The 23239-nt window shown below is 46.0% G+C and overlaps 1 protein-coding gene across 1 annotated transcript in view; it reads right to left on the bottom strand.

Annotated features, from left to right (window-relative positions):
* Nucleotides 1–22848, bottom strand: part of LOC120050437 (pleckstrin homology-like domain family B member 2) — a 57170-nt gene extending 34322 nt beyond the window's left edge. Inside the window, exons 1-3 of the mRNA XM_038997027.1 lie at nt 22821–22848; nt 17372–17491; nt 2393–2577 (exon numbers count right to left, since the gene is read on the bottom strand). Coding sequence (XP_038852955.1) covers nt 2393–2577; nt 17372–17491; nt 22821–22848 — 333 coding nt within the window. The remainder of the gene's footprint in view (nt 1–2392; nt 2578–17371; nt 17492–22820) is intronic.
* Between the last annotated feature and the right edge of the window lie 391 nt (nt 22849–23239).

Genomic DNA, 23239 nt, shown 5'->3' on the forward strand with positions numbered 1-23239 from the left:
TTCTAGTTGCGCCGTGGTTGGCTCAATGTTCTGTCACTCATGGGGACATTACGACGCTACAAAATCTACGGGGAGAGCTCAAAGATTCAAGCCCCTTGGGTGCTGCCATAGAGTTACAGAAGTGCCCATCTAAGAAGGCTCAAGGTCATTGGCCAAAGATAAAATGACGTCAAATCACATATCTACAGTAGCTATGATTGGACTGTCAAAGTCATACTTTCAAAATCTTAGCTAGCAAGCTATCAGTCTTCATCATGAATCAAGTCGACAATCTACTGGCAAATGCTTTTCCTTACTTGTCATATGAAGAGAAACTATAGATAAAACGTATCGGTGCTCATCGGCCATAAACATTACACAACAAGTTGGAAATCGCAGATTCAACAATGAGTGATTTGGAAGGAATTAGTGGCTTACTGCAAGCATTGCAAAGCAATCACTAGCCTGCTATTCAATGGAGTGGATGTGTAGTCTGAGTCTGGGTTCAAGGGTCTCTTTTTCAAGCTTAAAAGGATAAACATTCTGCACATTTCAAAACAACTGGAAACTAGGAACTGCGACTCCAGTGAGTTCAAGACAACTGGGAACTAGGATTTTGTTGTTGTTGCTCTGACTGGGAAAATAAGTTTTGAACGGACATCCAACTCAGAATTCCAAGTCGGGAACTCGGGCCTCTTTCTAGAGCGTCGACCTTAAGATCACTAACGTCATGATTCAACCTTGTTCTTTTCTCTCCATTTTCCAGTTGTCTTGAAAGCACCATAAATCCAGATAATGCCAGACTTTGATGACAGTTTTATGACCAAATTTTTTTTTGCAACAGTGGTAAGACGTTGGGACTGCTGTTGGGGCAGCTTTATGTAGGCACCAGTGGTGGAAAAAGTATCCAATCGTCATACTTGAGTAAAAGTAAAGATACCTTAATAGAAAATGACTCAAGTAAAAGTGAAAGTCACCCAGCAAAACACTACTTGAGTAAAAAAGTCTAAAATGATTTGGTTTTAAATATACTTATATATGAAAAGTAAATGGAATTGCTAAAATATACTTAAGTATCAAAAGTAAAAGTCTAAATTATTTCAAATTCCTTGTATTAAGCAAAGCAGACGGCCACATTTTCTAGTATTTTTTATTTACAGATAGCCAGGGGCAGACTCCAACACTGAGACATCATTTACAAACAAAGCATGTGTTTAGTGAGTCCGCCAGATCAGAGGCAGTAGGGATGACCAGGGATGTTCTCTGTTTAGTGGGTTCACCAGATCAGATGCAGTAGGGATGGCCAGGGATGTTCTCTGTTTAGTGAGTCCACCAGATCAGATGCAGTAGGGATGACCAGGGATGTTCTCTTGATAAGTGTGTGAATTAGACAATTTCCCATCCTGGCAAGTATTCAAAATGTGCTTTTGGGTGTAAGGTAAAATATATGGAGTAAAAAATATTATTTTCTTTAGGAATGTAGTGAAGTAAAAGTACAAGTTATCAAAAACATAAATAGTAAAGATACCCCAAAAAACAACTTACATGTAATTAGTACTTAAAGTATTTTTACTCAAGTACTTTACACCACTGGTAGGCCCTAACAGTTTGTGGCACCGTTTGGCAGCGTTATAGTCGAATTGAGTTTGCCTCACCATGATTTACATGCTAAAATCACCACTGCCTAGGTGGCAAAGTCTGGATGGATATTCAAATCAAATCAAATGTCACATGCGCCGAATACAACAGGTGTAGTAGACCTTACAGTGAAATGCTTACTTACAAGCCGTTAACCAACAATGCAGTGAAGAAAAAATAAGTGTAAGTAAAAATACTAGGTTAAAAATAAGTTTAAAAAAAATCTAAATTGGTAAGTAAAAAATACTTTTATTTTGTAACAAATAATTAAAGAGCAGCAGTAAAATAACAATAGTGAGGCTATATACAGGGAGCACCGGTACAGAGGCAATGTGTAGACTATATACAGGGGGGTAACGGTACAGAGTCAATGTGCGGGGGCAGCAGTTAGTCGAGGTAATTGAGGTAATATGCACATGTAGGTAGAGTTAAAGGGACTATGCATAGATAATAAACAGAGAGTAGCAGCAGTGTAAAAGGGGGGGAGGACAATGCAAATAGTCTGAGTAGCCATTTGATTAGCTGTTCAGGAGTCTTATGGCTTGGGGGTAGAAGATGTTAAGAAGTCTTTTGGACCAAATTATATTGTCATTTATTGACTTAGTAGTAAACCCCCCAACTCACAATGAATGAAACCCACTATTCAAACAGTTCATGCCCCTCTTGTTGGCGGAGTCATAATACTCAGTTTCTCAAGAGATCCGTATCGACCCTGTTCTGGGTCTGCCTGTTGAGTATGGTTGATCCTGCTGGGAGAGCTTTACAGCTGTCATACCTGTGTCATACTGAAGTAGGAGGGCCTAGCGTCCCCGTTGGCTCTCAGGCTTGTCTCCAGGGCGATCTTCTTGCGTTGTAAGGTGTCCATCAAATCACAGAGCTCTGAGGCTGAGCGCATCCCTCTGGCGTTGCTGGCCCCTCCCACCTCCCCATGTCTGTAGTCACTACTAAACTTCAGATAGTCTGGGGGGAGAGCGAGAGAGAGAGAGAGAAGAGTTGATACATAAGACATGTTATTTAAAAAGTGTCCATCTTCATCGTTAAGTGAATGGTGAAAAAAAACACATTTACATTAGCAGTCCCTGTCCATTGGTTGTCCGTTTAGTCTGTTGAAGCCTATTGGACTGAGGAAGGGGAGAGGTATTAATAGCTCTGTGTATACGTGGGCAGTGTGTGCCGTCTCATTAGGAGTGAGGGTGAAAGTTGCATGGTGGATGTACGTGCAGCTAAGTCGATTCCTAGCTGGGCTTGGCAGAACACCCATATATGTTATGGGCCATTTGTATAGCAGAGAGCTGCTATACAAATGGCCCATAACACAGAGGGCCTGACAGCCAACACACACACACCTATTCTCAGATCCAAAACTAATACACACATGGTAGTTGAGGTTTCTAAAAGTAGCAGAGCAACTGACTTCCTTACTTTGGAATTTGGGGAAATAAAAATACTGTAAGCGGTCAGGAATTTCCTCAATTCCCCTGACGGTTCCATTTCCCCTCCATCATCACTGATCTGAAAAGACTCTGTAGGTGAAAGCAATGGAGAGGAAACCTAGTCATTTTACTCATCAACGATAGGTAAGGGAAGAAATGTTTCCCTGAGTAATGAGACAGTTCTATCCATACCATCAAGACAGTAACACGCATGACCTCCAAGACACACATATAACCACTAAACGTAGACGGGGATGTGTGTATCTACCCAGCTAGCACGTAGTTCCTTGGAAGTTATGGGAATTAACGTTTATTGTTTCCCATTGGTTCTGGGAATGAAGCCAAAAGTATCCTGATTGATAAAACTAAATGTTTTTTTTTAAACATTCTGGAAACGGTATTGAAACTATCGCCTGTTCTGGGAACATACAAATCAAATTGTATTGGTCACAAACACATATTTAGCAGATGTTATTGCCGGTGTAGTGAAACACTTTTGTTCCTATCTCTAACAGTGCAGTAGTATCTAACAATTCACAACAATACACAAATCCAAAAGTAAAAGAACGGATTTAAGAAATATGTAAATAAATATTAGAACGAGGGAGGTTGCAGGGAGGTTCTGAGAACGTTTTACTAGGGTTGCCTGAAAGTTTTCCTGGGAGGTTTTATTAACGTTCTGAGAATGTAAATTCTAGGGTTGATTGGAGGTTTTTAATAACTTCCTTAAAATGTTTACTGAATGTTTCAATACTACTTTTAATAACACTGCTAGCTTAACTGTTTTGAATTCCAGGCACAGATAGGCCAAATGGAAATTAATTTGCATAGGTGTTAATCATAATAAAACATTTCTTTATTTATTGTGACACGGCGACAGTGAGATTCGAACCTATGCTCTTCTGTCCTCTATCCATGGAATTAGTCAACTGTGTGCCACCAGGATGGAGCTAGCATGACATGTTAAAAAAAAAAAAGGAAACTCTCATTAAGATCCGGTGTGGCCAATCAGTGGCCGCGGCCAACCCACCTGAACACACTAAACAAGATAGAGGATAGACTATTGTTGTCGCTGAGAACAAAATGTATATGTTTTTAAATAACATTATTAGAGCATTTTTGGAATGTTACTAATGTTGTCATGTTTTTTTATGGAAAGTTTTCTTAAAACCTAGTTTTTGGCTAAAAAACGCACCCATTTGAAACTGCCTATTTCTCAGCCCCCGAAACTAGAATATGCATATAATTGTCAGATTAGGATAGAAACACTCTAAAGTTTCCAAAACTGTCAAAATTTTGTCTGTGAGTTTAACAGAACTGATATTGCAGGCTAAAACCTGAGGAAAATCCAATCAGGAAGTGCCTCTGTTTTTGAAACCTCTCTGTTCTTATGCATCCCTATCACCCATTTAAAGCGATATCAACCAGATTCCTTTTTCTATGGCTTCCCTAAGGTGTCAACAGCCTTTAGACATAGTTTCAGGCTTTTATTTTGAAAAATGAGTGAGAATGATCACATTGCGTAAGTGGATAGGTGGGGGCTCTCAGAGTGAGTTGTGCGCAACAGAGAAAGGTGGCCATTGTTACTCCCGGTCCTATTGAAAAACCAACACTCCCGGTTGATATATTATAGAATAGATATTTGAAAAACAACCTGAGGATTGATTATAAAAAACGTTTGACATGTTTCTGTGGACATTATGGATATTATCTGGAATTTTTGTCTGTGTTGTCGTGACCGCTTTTTCCTGTGGATTTCTGAGCATAACGCGCCAAACGAACGGAGGTATTTGGATATAAAAATATCTTTATGGAACAAAAGGAACATTTGTTGTCTAACTGGAAGTCTCGTGAGTGAAAACATCCGAAGATCATCAAAGGTAAACGATTAATTTGATTGCTTTTCTGATTTTCGTGACCAAGTTACCTGATGCTAAATAATGTTTTGTTGAGCGATCGATAAACTTACAAACACTTGTATTGCTTTCGCTGTAAAGCATCATTTCAAAATCTGAGACGACAGGTGGATTAACAAAAGGCTAAGCTGTGTTGTGCAATATTGCACTTGTGATTTCATGAATATTAATATTTTCTAGTAATATTATTTGACTGTGGCGCTATGCTATTCAGCGTTGCTGATGACAATTATCCCGGAACCGGGATGGGTGGTTCAGAAAGGTTAATGTTCTGAGAACATGACTTTAACCTCTCTTGGGCACGTGAGACGGTAGCGTCCCACCTCTTCAACAGCCAGTGAAACTGCTGGGCGCCAAATTCAAATACAGAAATACTCATTATAAAAATTCTGAAAACAAAACATATTTTACATAGGTTTAAAGATGAACTTCTTGGGCCTCCCGGGTGGCGCAGTGGTCTAGGGTACTGCATCGCAGCGCTAGCTGCGCCTACAGAGCCTCTGGGTTCGCGCCCAGGCTCTGTCGCAGCCGGCCGTGACCGGGAGGTCCGTGGGGCGACGCACAATTGGCCTAGCGTCGTCCGGGTTAGGGAGGGTTTGGCCGGTAGGGATATCCTTGTCTCATCGCGCACCAGTGACTCCTGTGGCGGGCCGGGCGCAGTGCGCGCTAACCAAGAGAGCCGGGTGCACGGTGTTTCCTCCGACACATTGGTGCGGCTGGCTTCCGGGTTGGAGGCGCACTGTGTTAAGAAGCAGTGCGGCTTGGTTGGGTTGTGTTTCGGAGGACGCATGGCTTTCGACCTTCGTCTCTCCCGAGCCCGTAGTTGTAGCGATGAGACAAGATAGTAATTACTAGCAATTGGATACCACGAAAATTGGGGAGAAAAAAAAAAAGAAAGATGATCTTCTTGTGAATACAACCACGGTGTCAGATTTTTAAAATGCTTTACGGCGAAAGCATACCTTACGATTATGAGAACATAGCCCACAAGACAAATAATTACAAACAGTAGCCAGCCAGATAGAACAGTTACACAATTTAGAAAGAGATAAAATTAATCCCTTACCTTTGATGATATTCATATGGTTGCACTCAGCAGACATTCATTTACTCAATAAATGTTCCTCTTGTTCGATAAAGTCTCTTTACTCAAAAACCTCAGTTTTGTTCGCGCGTTTTCTTCAGTAATCCTGGCCACTCCAGCATAGTCACCGGGTCTCAACCCTATTGAGCTGTTGTGGGAGCAGTTTGACCGTATCCAACTTGTGAGAAGTGCTTCAGGAAGCATGAGGTGAAATCTCTTTAGATTTCCTCAACAAATTGACAACTAGAATGTCAAAGGTCTGCAAGGCCGTAATTGCTGCAAATGGAGGATTCTTTGACAAAAGCAAAGTTAGGACACAATTATTATTTTAATTAAAAATCATTATTTATAACCTTGTCAACGTCTTGACTATATTTCCTATTAATTTCATTTGACGTTTTCATGGGAAACAAGGACATTTCTAGTGACCCCAAACTTTTGAAAGGTAGTGTACTTTATGTTCTACTTCATGCTCTTTATACTCTCTGCAATCTAGAGATAGCCTGCAGAGTTCTATCTTACTATCCAGGTCTGTACCAAAACAATTTGAGCTTCTACTTCTAAAAATTCACCTTTCCAGAAACAAGTCTCTCACCATTGCCGCTTGCTATAGACCTCCCTCTGCCCCCAGCTATGCCCTGGACACCATATGTGAATTGATTGCCCCTCATCTATCTTCAGAGTTCGTTCTGTTAGGTGACCTAAACTGGGATATGCTTAACAAACAAACGCTCCCTAAAACACTTCTGCGAACAGGCCTTTCTAACTGACCTGGCCGGGGTATCCTGGAATGACATTGACCTCATCCCATCAGTAGAGGATTCCTGGTTATTCTTTAAAAGTGCCTTCCTCACCATCTTAAATAAGCATGCTCCATTCAAAAAATGTAGAACTAGGAATAGACATAGCCCTTGGTTCACTCCAGACCTGTCTGCCCTTGACCAGCACAAAAACATCCTGTGGCATTCTGCATTAGCATCGAATAGCCCCTGTGATATGCAACTTTTCAGGGAAGTTAGGAACCAATTTACACAGGCAGTTAGGAAAGCTAAGGTTAGCTTTTTAAAACAGATATTTGCATCCTGTAGTACAAAATCAAAAAAGTTCTGGGACACTGTAAAGTCTATGGAGAAAAAGAGCACCTCCTCCCAGCTGCCCACTGCACTGAGGTTAGGAAACACCGTCACTACCGATAAATCCACACTAATTGAGAATTTCAATAAGCATGCTTTCCACCTGGCTACCCCGGTCAACAGCCCTGCGCTCCCCACAGCTACTCGCCCAAACCTCCCCCACTTCTCCTTCACCCAAATCCAGATAGCTGATGTTCTGAAAGAGCTGCAAAATCTGGACCCCTACAAATCAGCCGGGCTAGACAATCTGGACCCTCTCTTTCTAAATTTATCTACCGAAATTATTGCAACCCCTATTACTAGCCTGTTTAACCTCTCTCTCGTATCGTCTGAGATTCCCATAGATTGGAAAGCTGCCGCGGTCATCCCCCTCTTCAAAGGGGGAGACACTCTAGACCCAAACTGCTACAGACCTATATCTATTCTACCCTGCTTTTCTAAGGTCTTTGAAAGCCAAGTTAACAAACAGATTACCGACCATTTTGAATCTCACCGTACCTTCTCCGCTATGCAATCTGGTTTCAGAGCTGGTCATGGGTGCACCTCAGCCACGCTCAAGGTCCTAAACGATATCATAACCACCATCGATAAGAGACATTACTGTGCAGCCATATTCATCGACCTGGCTAAGGCTTTCGACTCTGTCAATCACAACTTTCTTATTGGCAGACTCAACAGCCTTGGCTTCTCAAATGATTGCCTCGCTTGGTCCACCAACTACTTCTCCGATAGAGTTCAGTATGTCAAATCGGGGGGCCTGTTGTCCGGACCTCTGGCAGTCTCTATGGGGGTGCCACAGGGTTAAATTCTCGGGCCAACTCTCTTCTCTGTATACATCAATGATGTCGCTCTCGCTGCTGGTGATTCTTTGATCCACATCTACGCAGACGACACCATTCTGTATACCTCTGGCCCTTCGTTGGACACTGTGTTTACCTACCTCCAAATGAGCTTCAATGCCATACAACTCTCCTTCCGCGGCCTCCAACTGCTCTTAAATGCAAGTAAAACTAAATGCATACTCTTCAACCGATCGCTGTCCGCACCTGCCCGCCCGTCCAGCATCACTACTCTGGACGGTTCTGACTTAGAATATGTGGACAACTACAAATACCTAGGTGTCTGGTTAGACTGTAAACTCTCCTTCCAGAATCACATTAAACATCTCCAATCCAAAATTAAATCTAGAATCGGCTTCCTATTTCGCAACAAAGCATCCTTCACTCATGCTGCCAAACATACCCTCGTAAAACTGACCATCCTAACGATCCTCGACTTCGGCGATGTCATTTACAAAACAGCCTCCAACACTCTACTCAACAAATTGGATGCAGTCAATCACAGTGCCATCCGTTTTGTCACCAAAGCCCCATATACTACCCACCACTGCGACCTGTATGATCTCGTTGGCTGGCCCTCGCTTCATACTCGTTACCAAACCCACTGGCTCCAGGTCATCTACAAGACTCTGCTAGGTAAAGCCCCGCCTTATCTCAGCTCACTGGTCACCATAGCAGCACCCACCCGTAGCACGCGCTCCAGCAGGTATATCTCACTGGTCACCCCCAAAGCCAATTCTTCCTTTGGCCGCCTCTCCTTCCAGTTCTCTGCTGCCAATGACTGGAAGGAACTGCAAAAATCTCTGAAGCTGGAGACTCTTACCTCACTCACTAGCTTTAAGCACCAGCTGTCAGAGCAGCTCACCGATCACTGCACCTGTACATAGCTCATCTGTAAATAGCCCATCCAATCTTCCTCATCCCCATACTGGATTTATTTATTTATCTTGCTCCTTTGCACCCCAGTATCTCAACTTGCACATTCATCTTCAGCACATCCTACCATTCCAGTGTTTAATTGCTATATTGTAATTACTTTGCCACCATGGCCTATTTATTGCCTTACGTCTCTTATCCTACCTCATTTGCACATGCTGTATATAATTTTTTTCTACTGTATTATTGATTGTATGTTTGTTTATTCTATGTGTAACTGTGTTGTTGTATGTGTCAAACTGCTTTGCTTTATCTTGGCCAGGTCGCAGTTGCAAATGAGAACTTGTTCTCAACTAGCCTACCTGGTTAAATAAAGGTGAAATATATATATCTATTTTTTTTTAAATGCTCGCTTCGAGTCAAATAATACTGGAACATGCATGAGAGCACCAGCTGTTCCGGACGACTGTGTGATCACGGTCTCCACAGCCGATGTGAGTAAGACCTTTAAACATGTCAATATTCACACGGCCGCAGGGCCAGATGGATTACCAGTGTGCTGCGAGCATGTGTTGACCAACTGGCAAGTGTCTTCACTGACATTTTCAACCTCTCCCTGTCCCGAGTCTGTAATGCCAACATGTTTCAAGCAGACCATCATAGTCCCTGTGCCCAAGAACACTAAGGTAACCTGCCTAAATGACTACGGACCCGTAGCACTCATTTCTGTAGCCATGAAGTGCTTTGAAAGGCTGATCATGGGTCACATCAACACCATTATCCCAGAAACCCTAGACCCACTCCAATTTGCATACTGCCCGAACAGATCCACAGATGATGCAGTCTCCATTGCACTCCACACTGCCCTTTCCCACCTGGACAAAAATAACACCCATGTAAGAATGCTGTTCATTGTCTACAGCTCAGCGTTCAACACTATAGTGCCCGCAAAGCTCATCACTAAGCTAAGGACCCTGGAACCCTCTGCAACTGGATCCTGGACTTCCTGACGGGTTGCCCCCAGGGGGTAAGGGATAACAATACATCCGCCACGCTTATCCTCAACACAGGGGACCATCAGGGGTGTGTGCTCAGTCTCCTCCACTACTCCCTGTGCACTCATGACTGCATGGCCAGGCATGACTTCAACGCCATCATTAAGTTTGCAGATGACACAACAGTGGCAGGCCTGATCACCGACAATGACGAGACAGCCTATAGGGAGGAGGTCAGAAACCTGGCCATGTGGTGCCAGGACAACAACCTCTCCCTCAACATGATCAAGACAAAGGAGATGATTGTAGACTACATGAAAAGGCGGACCAAGCATGCCCACATTCTCATCGACGGGCTGTAGTGGAGCAGGTTGAGAGCTTCAAGTTCCTTGGTGTCCACATCACCAACAAACTAACATGGTCCAAGCACACAAAGACAGTCGTGAAGAGGGCTCGACAAAACTGGTGCCCCCGCACATTGACTCTGTACCGGTACCCCCCTGTATATAGCCTCCACATTGACCGGTATCCCCCTGTATATAGCCTCCACATTGACCGGTACCCCCCTGTATATAGCCTCCACATTGACCGGTATCCCCCTGTATATAGCCTCCACATTGACCGGTACCCCCCTGTATATAGCCTCCACATTGACCGGTATCCCCCTGTATATAGCCTCCACATTGACCGGTATCCCCCTGTATATAGCCTCCACATTGACCGGTATCCCCCTGTATATAGCCTCCACATTGACCGGTATCCCCCTGTATATAGCCTCCACATTGACCGGTATCCCCCTGTATATAGCCTCCACATTGACCGGTACCCCCCTGTATATAGCCTCCACATTGACCGGTACCCCCCTGTATATAGCCTCCACATTGACCGGTACCCCCCTGTATATAGCCTCCACATTGACCGGTACCCCCCTGTATATAGCCTCCACATTGACCGGTACCCCCCTGTATATAGCCTCCACATTGACCGGTACCCCCCTGTATATAGCCTCCACATTGACCGGTACCCCCCTGTATATAGCCTCCACATTGACCGGTATCCCCCTGTATATAGCCTCCACATTGACCGGTATCCCCCTGTATATAGCCTCCACATTGACCGGTATCCCCCTGTATATAGCCTCCACATTGACCGGTATCCCCCTGTATATAGCCTCCACATTGACCGGTATCCCCCTGTATATAGCCTCCACATTGACCGGTATCCCCCTGTATATAGCCTCCACATTGACCGGTATCCCCCTGTATATAGCCTCCACATTGACCGGTACCCCCCTGTATATAGCCTCCACATTGACCGGTACCCCCCTGTATATAGCCTCCACATTGACCGGTACCCCCCTGTATATAGCCTCCACATTGACCGGTATCCCCCTGTATATAGCCTCCACATTGACCGGTACCCCCCTGTATATAGCCTCCACATTGACCGGTACCCCCCTGTATATAGCCTCCACATTGACCGGTACCCCCCTGTATATAGCCTCCACATTGACCGGTACCCCCCTGTATATAGCCTCCACATTGACCGGTATCCCCCTGTATATAGCCTCCACATTGACCGGTATCCCCCTGTATATAGCCTCCACATTGACCGGTACCCCCCTGTATATAGCCTCCACATTGACCGGTACCCCCCTGTATATAGCCTCCACATTGACCGGTACCCCCCTGTATATAGCCTCCACATTGACCGGTACCCCCCTGTATATAGCCTCCACATTGACCGGTACCCCCCTGTATATAGCCTCCACATTGACCGGTATCCCCCTGTATATAGCCTCCACATTGACCGGTACCCCCCTGTATATAGCCTCCACATTGACCGGTATCCCCCTGTATATAGCCTCCACATTGACCGGTATCCCCCTGTATATAGCCTCCACATTGACCGGTATCCCCCTGTATATAGCCTCCACATTGACCGGTACCCCCCTGTATATAGCCTCCACATTGACCGGTACCCCCCTGTATATAGCCTCCACATTGACCGGTATCCCCCTGTATATAGCCTCCACATTGACCGGTATCCCCCTGTATATAGCCTCCACATTGACCGGTATCCCCCTGTATATAGCCTCCACATTGACCGGTATCCCCCTGTATATAGCCTCCACATTGACCGGTACCCCCCTGTATATAGCCTCCACATTGACCGGTACCCCCCTGTATATAGCCTCCACATTGACCGGTACCCCCCTGTATATAGCCTCCACATTGACCGGTACCCCCCTGTATATAGCCTCCACATTGACCGGTACCCCCCTGTATATAGCCTCCACATTGACCGGTACCCCCCTGTATATAGCCTCCACATTGACCGGTATCCCCCTGTATATAGCCTCCACATTGACCGGTATCCCCCTGTATATAGCCTCCACATTGACCGGTACCCCCCTGTATATAGCCTCCACATTGACCGGTACCCCCCTGTATATAGCCTCCACATTGACCGGTACCCCCCTGTATATAGCCTCCACATTGACCGGTACCCCCCTGTATATAGCCTCCACATTGACCGGTACCCCCCTGTATATAGCCTCCACATTGACCGGTACCCCCCTGTATATAGCCTCCACATTGACCGGTACCCCCCTGTATATAGCCTCCACATTGACCGGTACCCCCCTGTATATAGCCTCCACATTGACCGGTACCCCCCTGTATATAGCCTCCACATTGACCGGTATCCCCCTGTATATAGCCTCCACATTGACCGTACCCCCCTGTATATAGCCTCCACATTGACCGGTACCCCCCTGTATATAGCCTCCACATTGACCGGTACCCCCCTGTATATAGCCTCCACATTGACCGGTACCCCCCTGTATATAGCCTCCACATTGACCGGTACCCCCCTGTATATAGCCTCCACATTGACCGGTATCCCCCTGTATATAGCCTCCACATTGACCGGTATCCCCCTGTATATAGCCTCCACATTGACCGGTATCCCCCTGTATATAGCCTCCACATTGACCGGTATCCCCCTGTATATAGCCTCCACATTGACCGGTACCCCCCTGTATATAGCCTCCACATTGACCGGTATCCCCCTGTATATAGCCTCCACATTGACCGGTATCCCCCTGTATATAGCCTCCACATTGACCGGTATCCCCCTGTATATAGCCTCCACATTGACCGGTACCCCCCTGTATATAGCCTCCACATTGACCGGTATCCCCCTGTATATAGCCTCCACATTGACCGGTATCCCCCTGTATATAGCCTCCACATTGACCGGTATCCCCCTGTATATAGCCTCCACATTGACCGGTACCCCCCTGTATATAGCCTCCACATTGACCGGTACCCCCCTGTATATAGCCTCCACATTGACCGGTACCCCCCTGTATATAGCCTCCACATTGACCGGTACCCCCCTGTATATAGCCTCCACATTGACCGGTACCCCCCTGTATATAGCCTCCACATTGACCGGTACCCCCCTGTATATAGCCTCCACATTGACCGGTATCCCCCTGTATATAGCCTCCACATTGACCGGTATCCCCCTGTATATAGCCTCCACATTGACCGGTATCCCCCTGTATATAGCCTCCACATTGACCGGTACCCCCCTGTATATAGCCTCCACATTGACCGGTACCCCCCTGTATATAGCCTCCACATTGACCGGTACCCCCCTGTATATAGCCTCCACATTGACCGGTACCCCCCTGTATATAGCCTCCACATTGACCGGTACCCCCCTGTATATAGCCTCCACATTGACCGGTACCCCCCTGTATATAGCCTCCACATTGACCGGTACCCCCCTGTATATAGCCTCCACATTGACCGGTACCCCCCTGTATATAGCCTCCACATTGACCGGTACCCCCCTGTATATAGCCTCCACATTGACCGGTACCCCCCTGTATATAGCCTCCACATTGACCGGTACCCCCCTGTATATAGCCTCCACATTGACCGGTACCCCCCTGTATATAGCCTCCACATTGACCGGTACCCCCCTGTATATAGCCTCCACATTGACCGGTACCCCCCTGTATATAGCCTCCACATTGACCGGTATCCCCCTGTATATAGCCTCCACATTGACCGGTATCCCCCTGTATATAGCCTCCACATTGACCGGTACCCCCCTGTATATAGCCTCCACATTGACCGGTACCCCCCTGTATATAGCCTCCACATTGACCGGTACCCCCCTGTATATAGCCTCCACATTGACCGGTACCCCCCTGTATATAGCCTCCACATTGACCGGTATCCCCCTGTATATAGCCTCCACATTGACCGGTATCCCCCTGTATATAGCCTCCACATTGACCGGTATCCCCCTGTATATAGCCTCCACATTGACCGGTATCCCCCTGTATATAGCCTCCACATTGACCGGTATCCCCCTGTATATAGCCTCCACATTGACCGGTATCCCCCTGTATATAGCCTCCACATTGACCGGTATCCCCCTGTATATAGCCTCCACATTGACCGGTATCCCCCTGTATATAGCCTCCACATTGACCGGTATCCCCCTGTATATAGCCTCCACATTGACCGGTATCCCCTGTATATAGCCTCCACATTGACCGGTATCCCCCTGTATATAGCCTCCACATTGACCGGTATCCCCCTGTATATAGCCTCCACATTGACCGGTATCCCCCTGTATATAGCCTCCACATTGACCGGTACCCCCCTGTATATAGCCTCCACATTGACCGGTATCCCCCTGTATATAGCCTCCACATTGACCGGTATCCCCCTGTATATAGCCTCCACATTGACCGGTATCCCCCTGTATATAGCCTCCACATTGACCGGTATCCCCCTGTATATAGCCTCCACATTGACCGGTATCCCCCTGTATATAGCCTCCACATTGACCGGTATCCCCCTGTATATAGCCTCCACATTGACCGGTATCCCCCTGTATATAGCCTCCACATTGACCGGTACCCCCCTGTATATAGCCTCCACATTGACCGGTACCCCCCTGTATATAGCCTCCACATTGACCGGTACCCCCCTGTATATAGCCTCCACATTGACCGGTACCCCCTGTATATAGCCTCCACATTGACCGGTACCCCCCTGTATATAGCCTCCACATTGACCGGTACCCCCCCTGTATATAGCCTCCACATTGACCGGTACCCCCCTGTATATAGCCTCCACATTGACCGGTATCCCCCTGTATATAGCCTCCACATTGACCGGTACCCCCCTGTATATAGCCTCCACATTGACCGGTATCCCCCTGTATATAGCCTCCACATTGACCGGTATCCCCCTGTATATAGCCTCCACATTGACCGGTATCCCCCTGTATATAGCCTCCACATTGACCGGTACCCCCCTGTATATAGCCTCCACATTGACCGGTATCCCCCTGTATATAGCCTCCACATTGACCGGTATCCCCCTGTATATAGCCTCCACATTGACCGGTATCCCCCTGTATATAGCCTCCACATTGACCGGTACCCCCCTGTATATAGCCTCCACATTGACCGGTATCCCCCTGTATATAGCCTCCACATTGACCGGTATCCCCCTGTATATAGCCTCCACATTGACCGGTATCCCCCTGTATATAGCCTCCACATTGACCGGTATCCCCCTGTATATAGCCTCCACATTGACCGGTATCCCCCTGTATATAGCCTCCACATTGACCGGTATCCCCCTGTATATAGCCTCCACATTGACCGGTATCCCCCTGTATATAGCCTCCACATTGACCGGTATCCCCCTGTATATAGCCTCCACATTGACCAGTATCCCCCTGTATATAGCCTCCACATTGACCGGTATCCCCCTGTATATAGCCTCCACATTGACCGGTATCCCCCTGTATATAGTCTCGCTTTTGTTATTTTACTTTTGCTCTTTACTTCCTTGTTCCTTTTATTTCTTATTCTTATTTCGTATTTCTTATCCTGCATTGTTGGTTAAGGGCTTGTAAGTAAGCATTTCACTGTAATGTCTACAACACATTGTTGTATTCAGCGCATGACACTAATTTGATTTGTGTGCAAAATAACCATAAGACAACCACACTCTCACCAAGCTCTCAGGAACATATCTCATTTAGTTTGTGTTATATCTGATTGTGTGTTTGTGAGAGAGATCCCTATACAGATGTATGTTTGTGTGTGTACATTCCTGTTGTCTAACTGCAGAGACAGCAAGCGAGCAGCACTGATATACGCCAGAATCACACACATACCGTGATCAAATGCTCTCTCTAATTCTCTCTCTCTTTCTCTTGGAGGACCTGAGCCCTAGGACCATGCCTCAGGACTACCTGGCCTGATGATTCCTTGCTGTCCCCAGTCCACCTGGCCGTGCTGCTGCTCCAGTTTCAACTGTTCTGCCTGCGGCTATGGAACCCTGACCTGTTCACCGGACGTGCTACCTGTCCCAGAACTGCTATTTTCAACTCTCTAGAGACAGCAGGAGTGGTAGAGATACTATGAATGATCGGCTATGAAAATCCAACTGACATTTACTCCTGAGGTGCTGACCTGTTGCACCCACGACAACTACTGTGATTATTATTATTATTATTATTTGACCCTGCTGGTCATCTATGAACATTTGAACATCTTGGCCATGTTCTGTTATAATCTCCACCTGGCACAGCCAGAAGAGGACTGGTCACCCCTCATAGCATGGTTCCTCTCTAGGTTTCTTCCTAGGTTCTGGCCTTTCTAGGGAGTTTTTCCTAGCCACCGTGCTTCTACACCTGCATTGCTTGCCGTTTGGGGTTTTAGGCTGGGTTTCTGTACAGCACTTTGTGACATCAGCTGATGTAAGAAGGGTTTTATAAATACATTTGATTGATTGATTGATCACCACGGTTACAGCGGAATACAGCTGCATCACCAGCTATCACCAGTTCTGAAGAACATTCCACCAGCCTTGGTCTAGAGAAGTGTGTTTTAGGTTTGTGGGGCGAGGGGGGTAACAGACAGTTTTACACCCTACAATAAAGCATCCCTTCTGTGTTTCTAACCCTGTGACTCTTCAGAGACCCCTATGATAACCCTGTGGCTCTTCAGAGACCCCTATGATAACCCTGTGACTCTTCAGAGACCCCTATGATAACCCTGTGACTCTTCAGAGACCCCTATGATAACCCTGTGGCTCTTCAGAGACCCCTATGATAACCCTGTGACTCTTCAGAGACCCCTATGATAACCCTGTGGCTCTTCAGAGACCCCTCTATGAAGATATCGCATATATTAGGGACACAAGAATGCCTTCGTCACGCATGAACACGTCTCAATCACACACAACTGTCATGATAGGTTCCACCTGTAACTGTACCCTCACACACAGTGGAAGAGAGGAAGTCATATGACATTTGAGGGACTATGTGCTGATAGGATCTATGGGGGAGGGAGGGGAGGGAACAAAGGCGAAGCGAGGACTGGGGTCAAGGGGAGGTCAGAGGTGAAAGAGCGTAGGGGTGTATGTTACCTGTGCTGTAGCCCAGGGGTGAGACAGGGCTCTTCAAAGGCAACATGCTGTTCAGACGGCTGGCCTCTTCTGGATGGTTGAAGCGCAAGACGCAGGATTTACCCAGACACAGAGAGTAACCTGGAGAGAAAACACACAGTCAGATAGAACACAAACTAAATGAGATGTAATTCAAACAGACAACACAGTCCATGTATTTGTCCTCTCAGTTGTCTGTATTACAACCTATATCCTGTACATCTGCTGCACTGCTCAGTCAACCACCCGGTCGTGTCTGTTCATCTGCTGCGCTGCTCAGTCAACCACACAGTCAGGTCTGTTCATCTGCTGCACTGCTCAGTCAACCACCCGGTCGGGTCTGTTCATCTGCTGCACTGCTCAGTCAACCACCCGGTCGGGTCTGTTCATCTGCTGCACTGCTCAGTCAACCACACAGTCGGGTCTGTTCCAGACCACAGTGTTTGCTCAGGCCATCAATTAGAATCACTGAGTCAGGAGGCATTAATAAGACACCAGGCTCACAACCCCATAACACACACACACACACACACACTCTTTTTCGGGTGCAGCAGTACAAAGGTCACTGAGTGAAGGTCAGGAAAAATAGAAATCACCTTCACCATCTCTGTTAACCTTAAACTGACCCTTCCACATGATACAGAGAAGCCATTCAGCCACTTATCTGTATTAAACTAGTCTGATGTGTCTAGCATTGAGGTCTAATCTGTATTAAACTAGTCTGATGTGTCTAGCATTGAGGTCTAATCTGTATTAAACTAGTCTGATGTGTCTAGCATTGAGGTCTAATCTGTATTAAACTAGTCTGATGTGTCTAGCATTGAGGTCTAATCTGTATTAAACTAGTCTGATGTGTCTAGCATTGAGGTCTAATCTGTATTAAACTAGTCTGATGTGTCTAGCATTGAGGTCTAATCTGTATTAAACTAGTCTGATGTTTCTAGCATTGAGGTCTAATCTGTATTAAACTAGTCTGATGTCTCTAGCATTGAGTTCTAATCTGTATTAAACTAGTCTGATGTCTCTAGCATTGAGGTCTTATCTGTATTAAACTAGTCTGATGTGTCTAGCATTGAGGTCTTATCTGTATTAAACTAGTCTGATGTTTCTAGCATTGAGTTCTAATCTGTATTAAACTAGTCTGATGTTTCTAGCATTGAGGTCTAATCTGTATTAAACTAGTCTGATGTTTCTAGCATTGAGGTCTAATCTGTATTAAACTAGTCTGATGTTTCTAGCATTGAGGTCTAATCTGTATTAAACTAGTCTGATGTTTCTAGCATTGAGGTCTAATCTGTATTAAACTAGTCTGATGTTTCTAGCATTGAGGTCTAATCTGTATTAAACTAGTCTGATGTGTCTAGCATTGAGGTCTAATCTGTATTAAACTAGTCTGATGTTTCTAGCATTGAGGTCTAATCTGTATTAAACTAGTCTGATGTTTCTAGCATTGAGGTCTAATCTGTATTAAACTAGTCTGATGTGTCTAGCATTGAGGTCTTATCTGTATTAAACTAGTCTGATGTGTCTAGCATTGAGGTCTTATCTGTATTAAACTAGTCTGATGTGTCTAGCATTGAGGTCTTATCTGTATTAAACTAGTCTGATGTTTCTAGCATTGAGTTCTAATCTGTATTAAACTAGTCTGATGTTTCTAGCATTGAGGTCTAATCTGTATTAAACTAGTCTGATGTTTCTAGCATTGAGGTCTAATCTGTATTAAACTAGTCTGATGTTTCTAGCATTGAGGTCTAATCTGTATTAAACTAGTCTGATGTTTCTAGCATTGAGGTCTAATCTGTATTAAACTAGTCTGATGTTTCTAGCATTGAGGTCTAATCTGTATTAAACTAGTCTGATGTTTCTAGCATTGAGGTCTAATCTGTATTAAACTAGTCTGATGTTTCTAGCATTGAGGTCTAATCTGTATTAAACTAGTCTGATGTTTCTAGCATTGAGGTCTAATCTGTATTAAACTAGTCTGATGTTTCTAGCATTGAGGTCTTATCTGTATTAAACTAGTCTGATGTGTCTAGCATTGAGGTCTTATCTGTATTAAACTAGTCTGATGTTTCTAGCATTGAGGTCTAATCTGTATTAAACTAGTCTGATGTTTCTAGCATTGAGGTATAATCTGTATTAAACTAGTCTGATGTGTCTAGCATTGAGGTCTAATCTGTATTAAACTAGTCTGATGTTTCTAGCATTGAGTTCTAATCTGTATTAAACTAGTCTGATGTTTCTAGCATTGAGTTCTAATCTGTATTAAACTAGTCTGATGTTTCTAGCATTGAGGTCTAATCTGTATTAAACTAGTCTGATGTTTCTAGCATTGAGGTCTAATCTGTATTAAACTAGTCTGATGTTTCTAGCATTGAGGTCTAATCTGTATTAAACTAGTCTGATGTTTCTAGCATTGAGGTCTAATCTGTATTAAACTAGTCTGATGTTTCTAGCATTGAGGTCTAATCTGTATTAAACTAGTCTGATGTTTCTAGCATTGACGTCTAATCTGTATTATACTAGTGTGATTCTTACAGCATTGAGGTTGCAGTTCAGGGATCCCTGGCAAACAGCTCAACTATGGAGATAAACAATGTAGAAAATGACGAAACTGTTCCATCCATCTGTCTGTTACTGATACCAGAGACACCTACACTCAGACAGATACCCAGAGAGGAAATCAAACAGGGGAGGGAGAGAGAAAAGTGGGAAAAGGAAAAATATGGCATTTGGTTTCTCCCTCTCTCCGTTCCAAAAACCCAATGTTAGGAGAGGGGGGTCATGATAACAGTCCCAAAAACCCAATGTTAGGAGAGGGGGGGGGGGGGGGGTCATGATAACAGCCCCAAAAAACCCAATGTTAGGAGAGGGGGGGGTCATGATAACAGTCCCAAAAACCCAATGTTAGGAGAGGGGGGGGGGGGGGGGGGGGGGGGGGGGGGGGGGGGGGGGGGGGGGGGGGGGGGGGGGGGGGGGGGGGGTCATGATAACAGCCCCAAAAACCCAATGTTAGGAGAGGGGGGGGGGGGGGGGGGGGTCATGATAACAGCCCCAAAACCCAATGTTAGGAGAGGGGGGGGGGGGGGGGGGGGGTCCATGATAACAGTCCCAAAAACCCAATGTTAGGAGGGGGGGGGGGGTCATGATAACAAGCCCCAAAAACCCAATGTTAGGAGGGGGGGGGGGTCATGATAACAGCCCTCAAAAACCCAATGTTAGGAGAGGGGGGGGGGGGGGGTCATGATAACAGTCCCAAAAACCCAATGTTAGAGAGGGGGGGGGGGGGGTCATGATAACAGTCCCAAAAACCCAATTTTAGGAGAGGGGGGGTCATGATAACAGTCCCAAAAACCCAATGTTAGGAGAGGGGGTGGGGGGGTCATGATAACAGTCCCAAAAACCCAATGTTAGGAGAGGGGGGGGGGTCATGATAACAGTCCCAAAACCCAATGATAACAGTCCCAAAACCCAATATTAGGAGAGGGGGGGTCATGATAACAGTCCCAAAAACCCAATGTTAGGAGAGGGGTGGGGGGGTCTTTAACAGTCCCAAAAACCCAATGTTAGGAGAGGGGGGGGGGGGGTCATGATAACAGTCCCAAAAACCCAATGTTAGGAGAGGGGGGGGGGGGGGTCATGATAACAGTCCCAAAACCCACGTTAGGAGAGGGGGGGGGGGGGGGGGGGGTCATGATAACAGTCCCAAAAACCCAATGTTAGGAGAGGGGTGGGGTCATGATAACAGTCCCAAAACCCAATGTTAGGAGAGGGGGGGGGGGTCATGATAACATCCCAAAAACCCAATGTTAGGAGGGGGGGGGGGGGGGGGGGGTCATGATGACAGTCCCAAACCCAATGTTAGGAGAGGGGGGGGGGGGGGTCATGATAACAGCCCCAAAAACCCAATGTTAGGAGAGGGGGGGGTCATGATAACAGTCCCAAAAACCCAATGTTAGGAGATGGGGGGGGGGGGGGGGGTCATGATAACAGTCCCAAAAACCCACGTTAGGAGGGGGGGGGGGGATCATGATAACAGTCCCAAAAACCCAATGTTAGGAGAGGGGGGGGGGGGGTCATGATAACAGCCCAAAAACCCAATGTTAGGAGAGGGGGGGGGGGGGGTCATGATAACAGCCCCAAAAACCCAATGTTAGGAGAGGGGGGGGGGGGGGGGTCATGATAACAGTCCCAAAAACCCAATGTTAAGAGGGGGGGGGGGTCATGATAACAGCCCCAAAACCCAATGTTAGGAGGGGGGGGTCATGATAACAGCCAAAAACCCAATGTTAGGGGGGGGGGGTCATGATAACAGCCCCAAACCCCATGTTAGGAGGGGGGGGGGGGGGGTCATGATAACAGTCCCAAAAACCCAATGTTAGGAGAGGGGGGGGGGGGGTCATGATAACAGTCCAAAAACCCAATGTTAGGAGAGGGGGGGTCATGATAACAGTCCCAAAAACCCAATGTTAGGAGAGGGGTGGGGGGGTCATGATAACAGTCCCAAACCCAATGTTAGGAGAGGGGGGGGGTCATGATAACAGTCCCAAAAACCCATGATAACAGTCCCAAAACCCAATATTAGGAGAGGGGGGGTCATGATAACAGTCCCAAAAACCCAATGTTAGGAGAGGGGGGGGGGGTCATGATAACAGTCCCAAAAACCCAATGTTAGGAGAGGGGGGGGGGGGGGGGGGGGGGGAATCATGATAACAGTCCCAAAAACCCAATGTTAGGAGAGGGGGGGGGGGGTCATGATAACAGTCCCAAAAACCCAATGTTAGGAGATGGGGGGGGGGGGGGTCATGATAACAGTCCCAAAAAACCCAATGTTAGGAGAGGGGGGGGGGGGGGTCATGATAACAGCCCCAAAAACCCATGTTAGGAGAGGGGGGGGGGATCATGATACAGTCCCAAAAACCCAATGTTAGGAGATGGGGGGGGGGGGGGGGGTCATGATAACAGTCCCAAAAACCCAATGTGGAGGAGGGGGGGGGGGTCATGATAACAGTCCCAAAAACACAATGTTAGGAGAGGGGGGGGGTCATGATAACAGGGAGGACGGGACTCCCTTAGAGGGCTCAGTCTAATCGGATGTGTGTGTGGTTTTACATGTATCTGACATACACTCTAGTGAGTGTAACTAATACGTGAGTAATGTGTGAAGAAACATGTCTGACATGCGTCACTCTTACTGACGGGACAGGTTAAGTTAAGCCACCTACACATTTCTTAACTGAATTAAATATGATGAATACCTGTTTCACAACCATGGTCTATCTTTATTTCCCAAACACAATCCAACACAATCACAATCGCTTGTTTGTCTTTTAATCATTGTAAGCATCTTTTAACACGGGCTTAACACCTAACAAACACTTTGTACTTTTTTTTAAAACACTTTTAAAAATAGGCCATGCCCTGTTGTTACCTCTTATCCCAGCGATAATGCCTTGCATTGCGCCTGGGAAGAAACTCAACTTGCCATTGGCTCAACTTACCCCAAGGCAAACATTTTGACTGTATTAGGCCATACATCTACAAGGATGCACTTTCATGCTAGGTTTAGGCCATCATATTGAAGCCAATAGAGACCCCGACTAATGTATAGAACAATACAAAAATGATCTACTAGGGCTTAATTTGACTTGGTGAAAATCTGTTTTTTGGACCTAACTTGTTCATCACTTTTTCTATGTGGTTTCTTCCTTCACAGACTCCATGAAATGACAACCTTTTCCTAAAAAAAATTGTCAAACTATTAATTTTGTGTATGGTTTCCTAGAAACAAGGGTGGCTCAACTTACCCCTTTGGCTCAATTTACCCCACTCTCGCCTATGCTCGTATAC

The sequence above is a fragment of the Salvelinus namaycush genome, chromosome 7 (assembly GCF_016432855.1).
Source record: "Salvelinus namaycush isolate Seneca chromosome 7, SaNama_1.0, whole genome shotgun sequence".
In the NCBI taxonomy this organism is placed as follows: domain Eukaryota; kingdom Metazoa; phylum Chordata; class Actinopteri; order Salmoniformes; family Salmonidae; genus Salvelinus; species Salvelinus namaycush.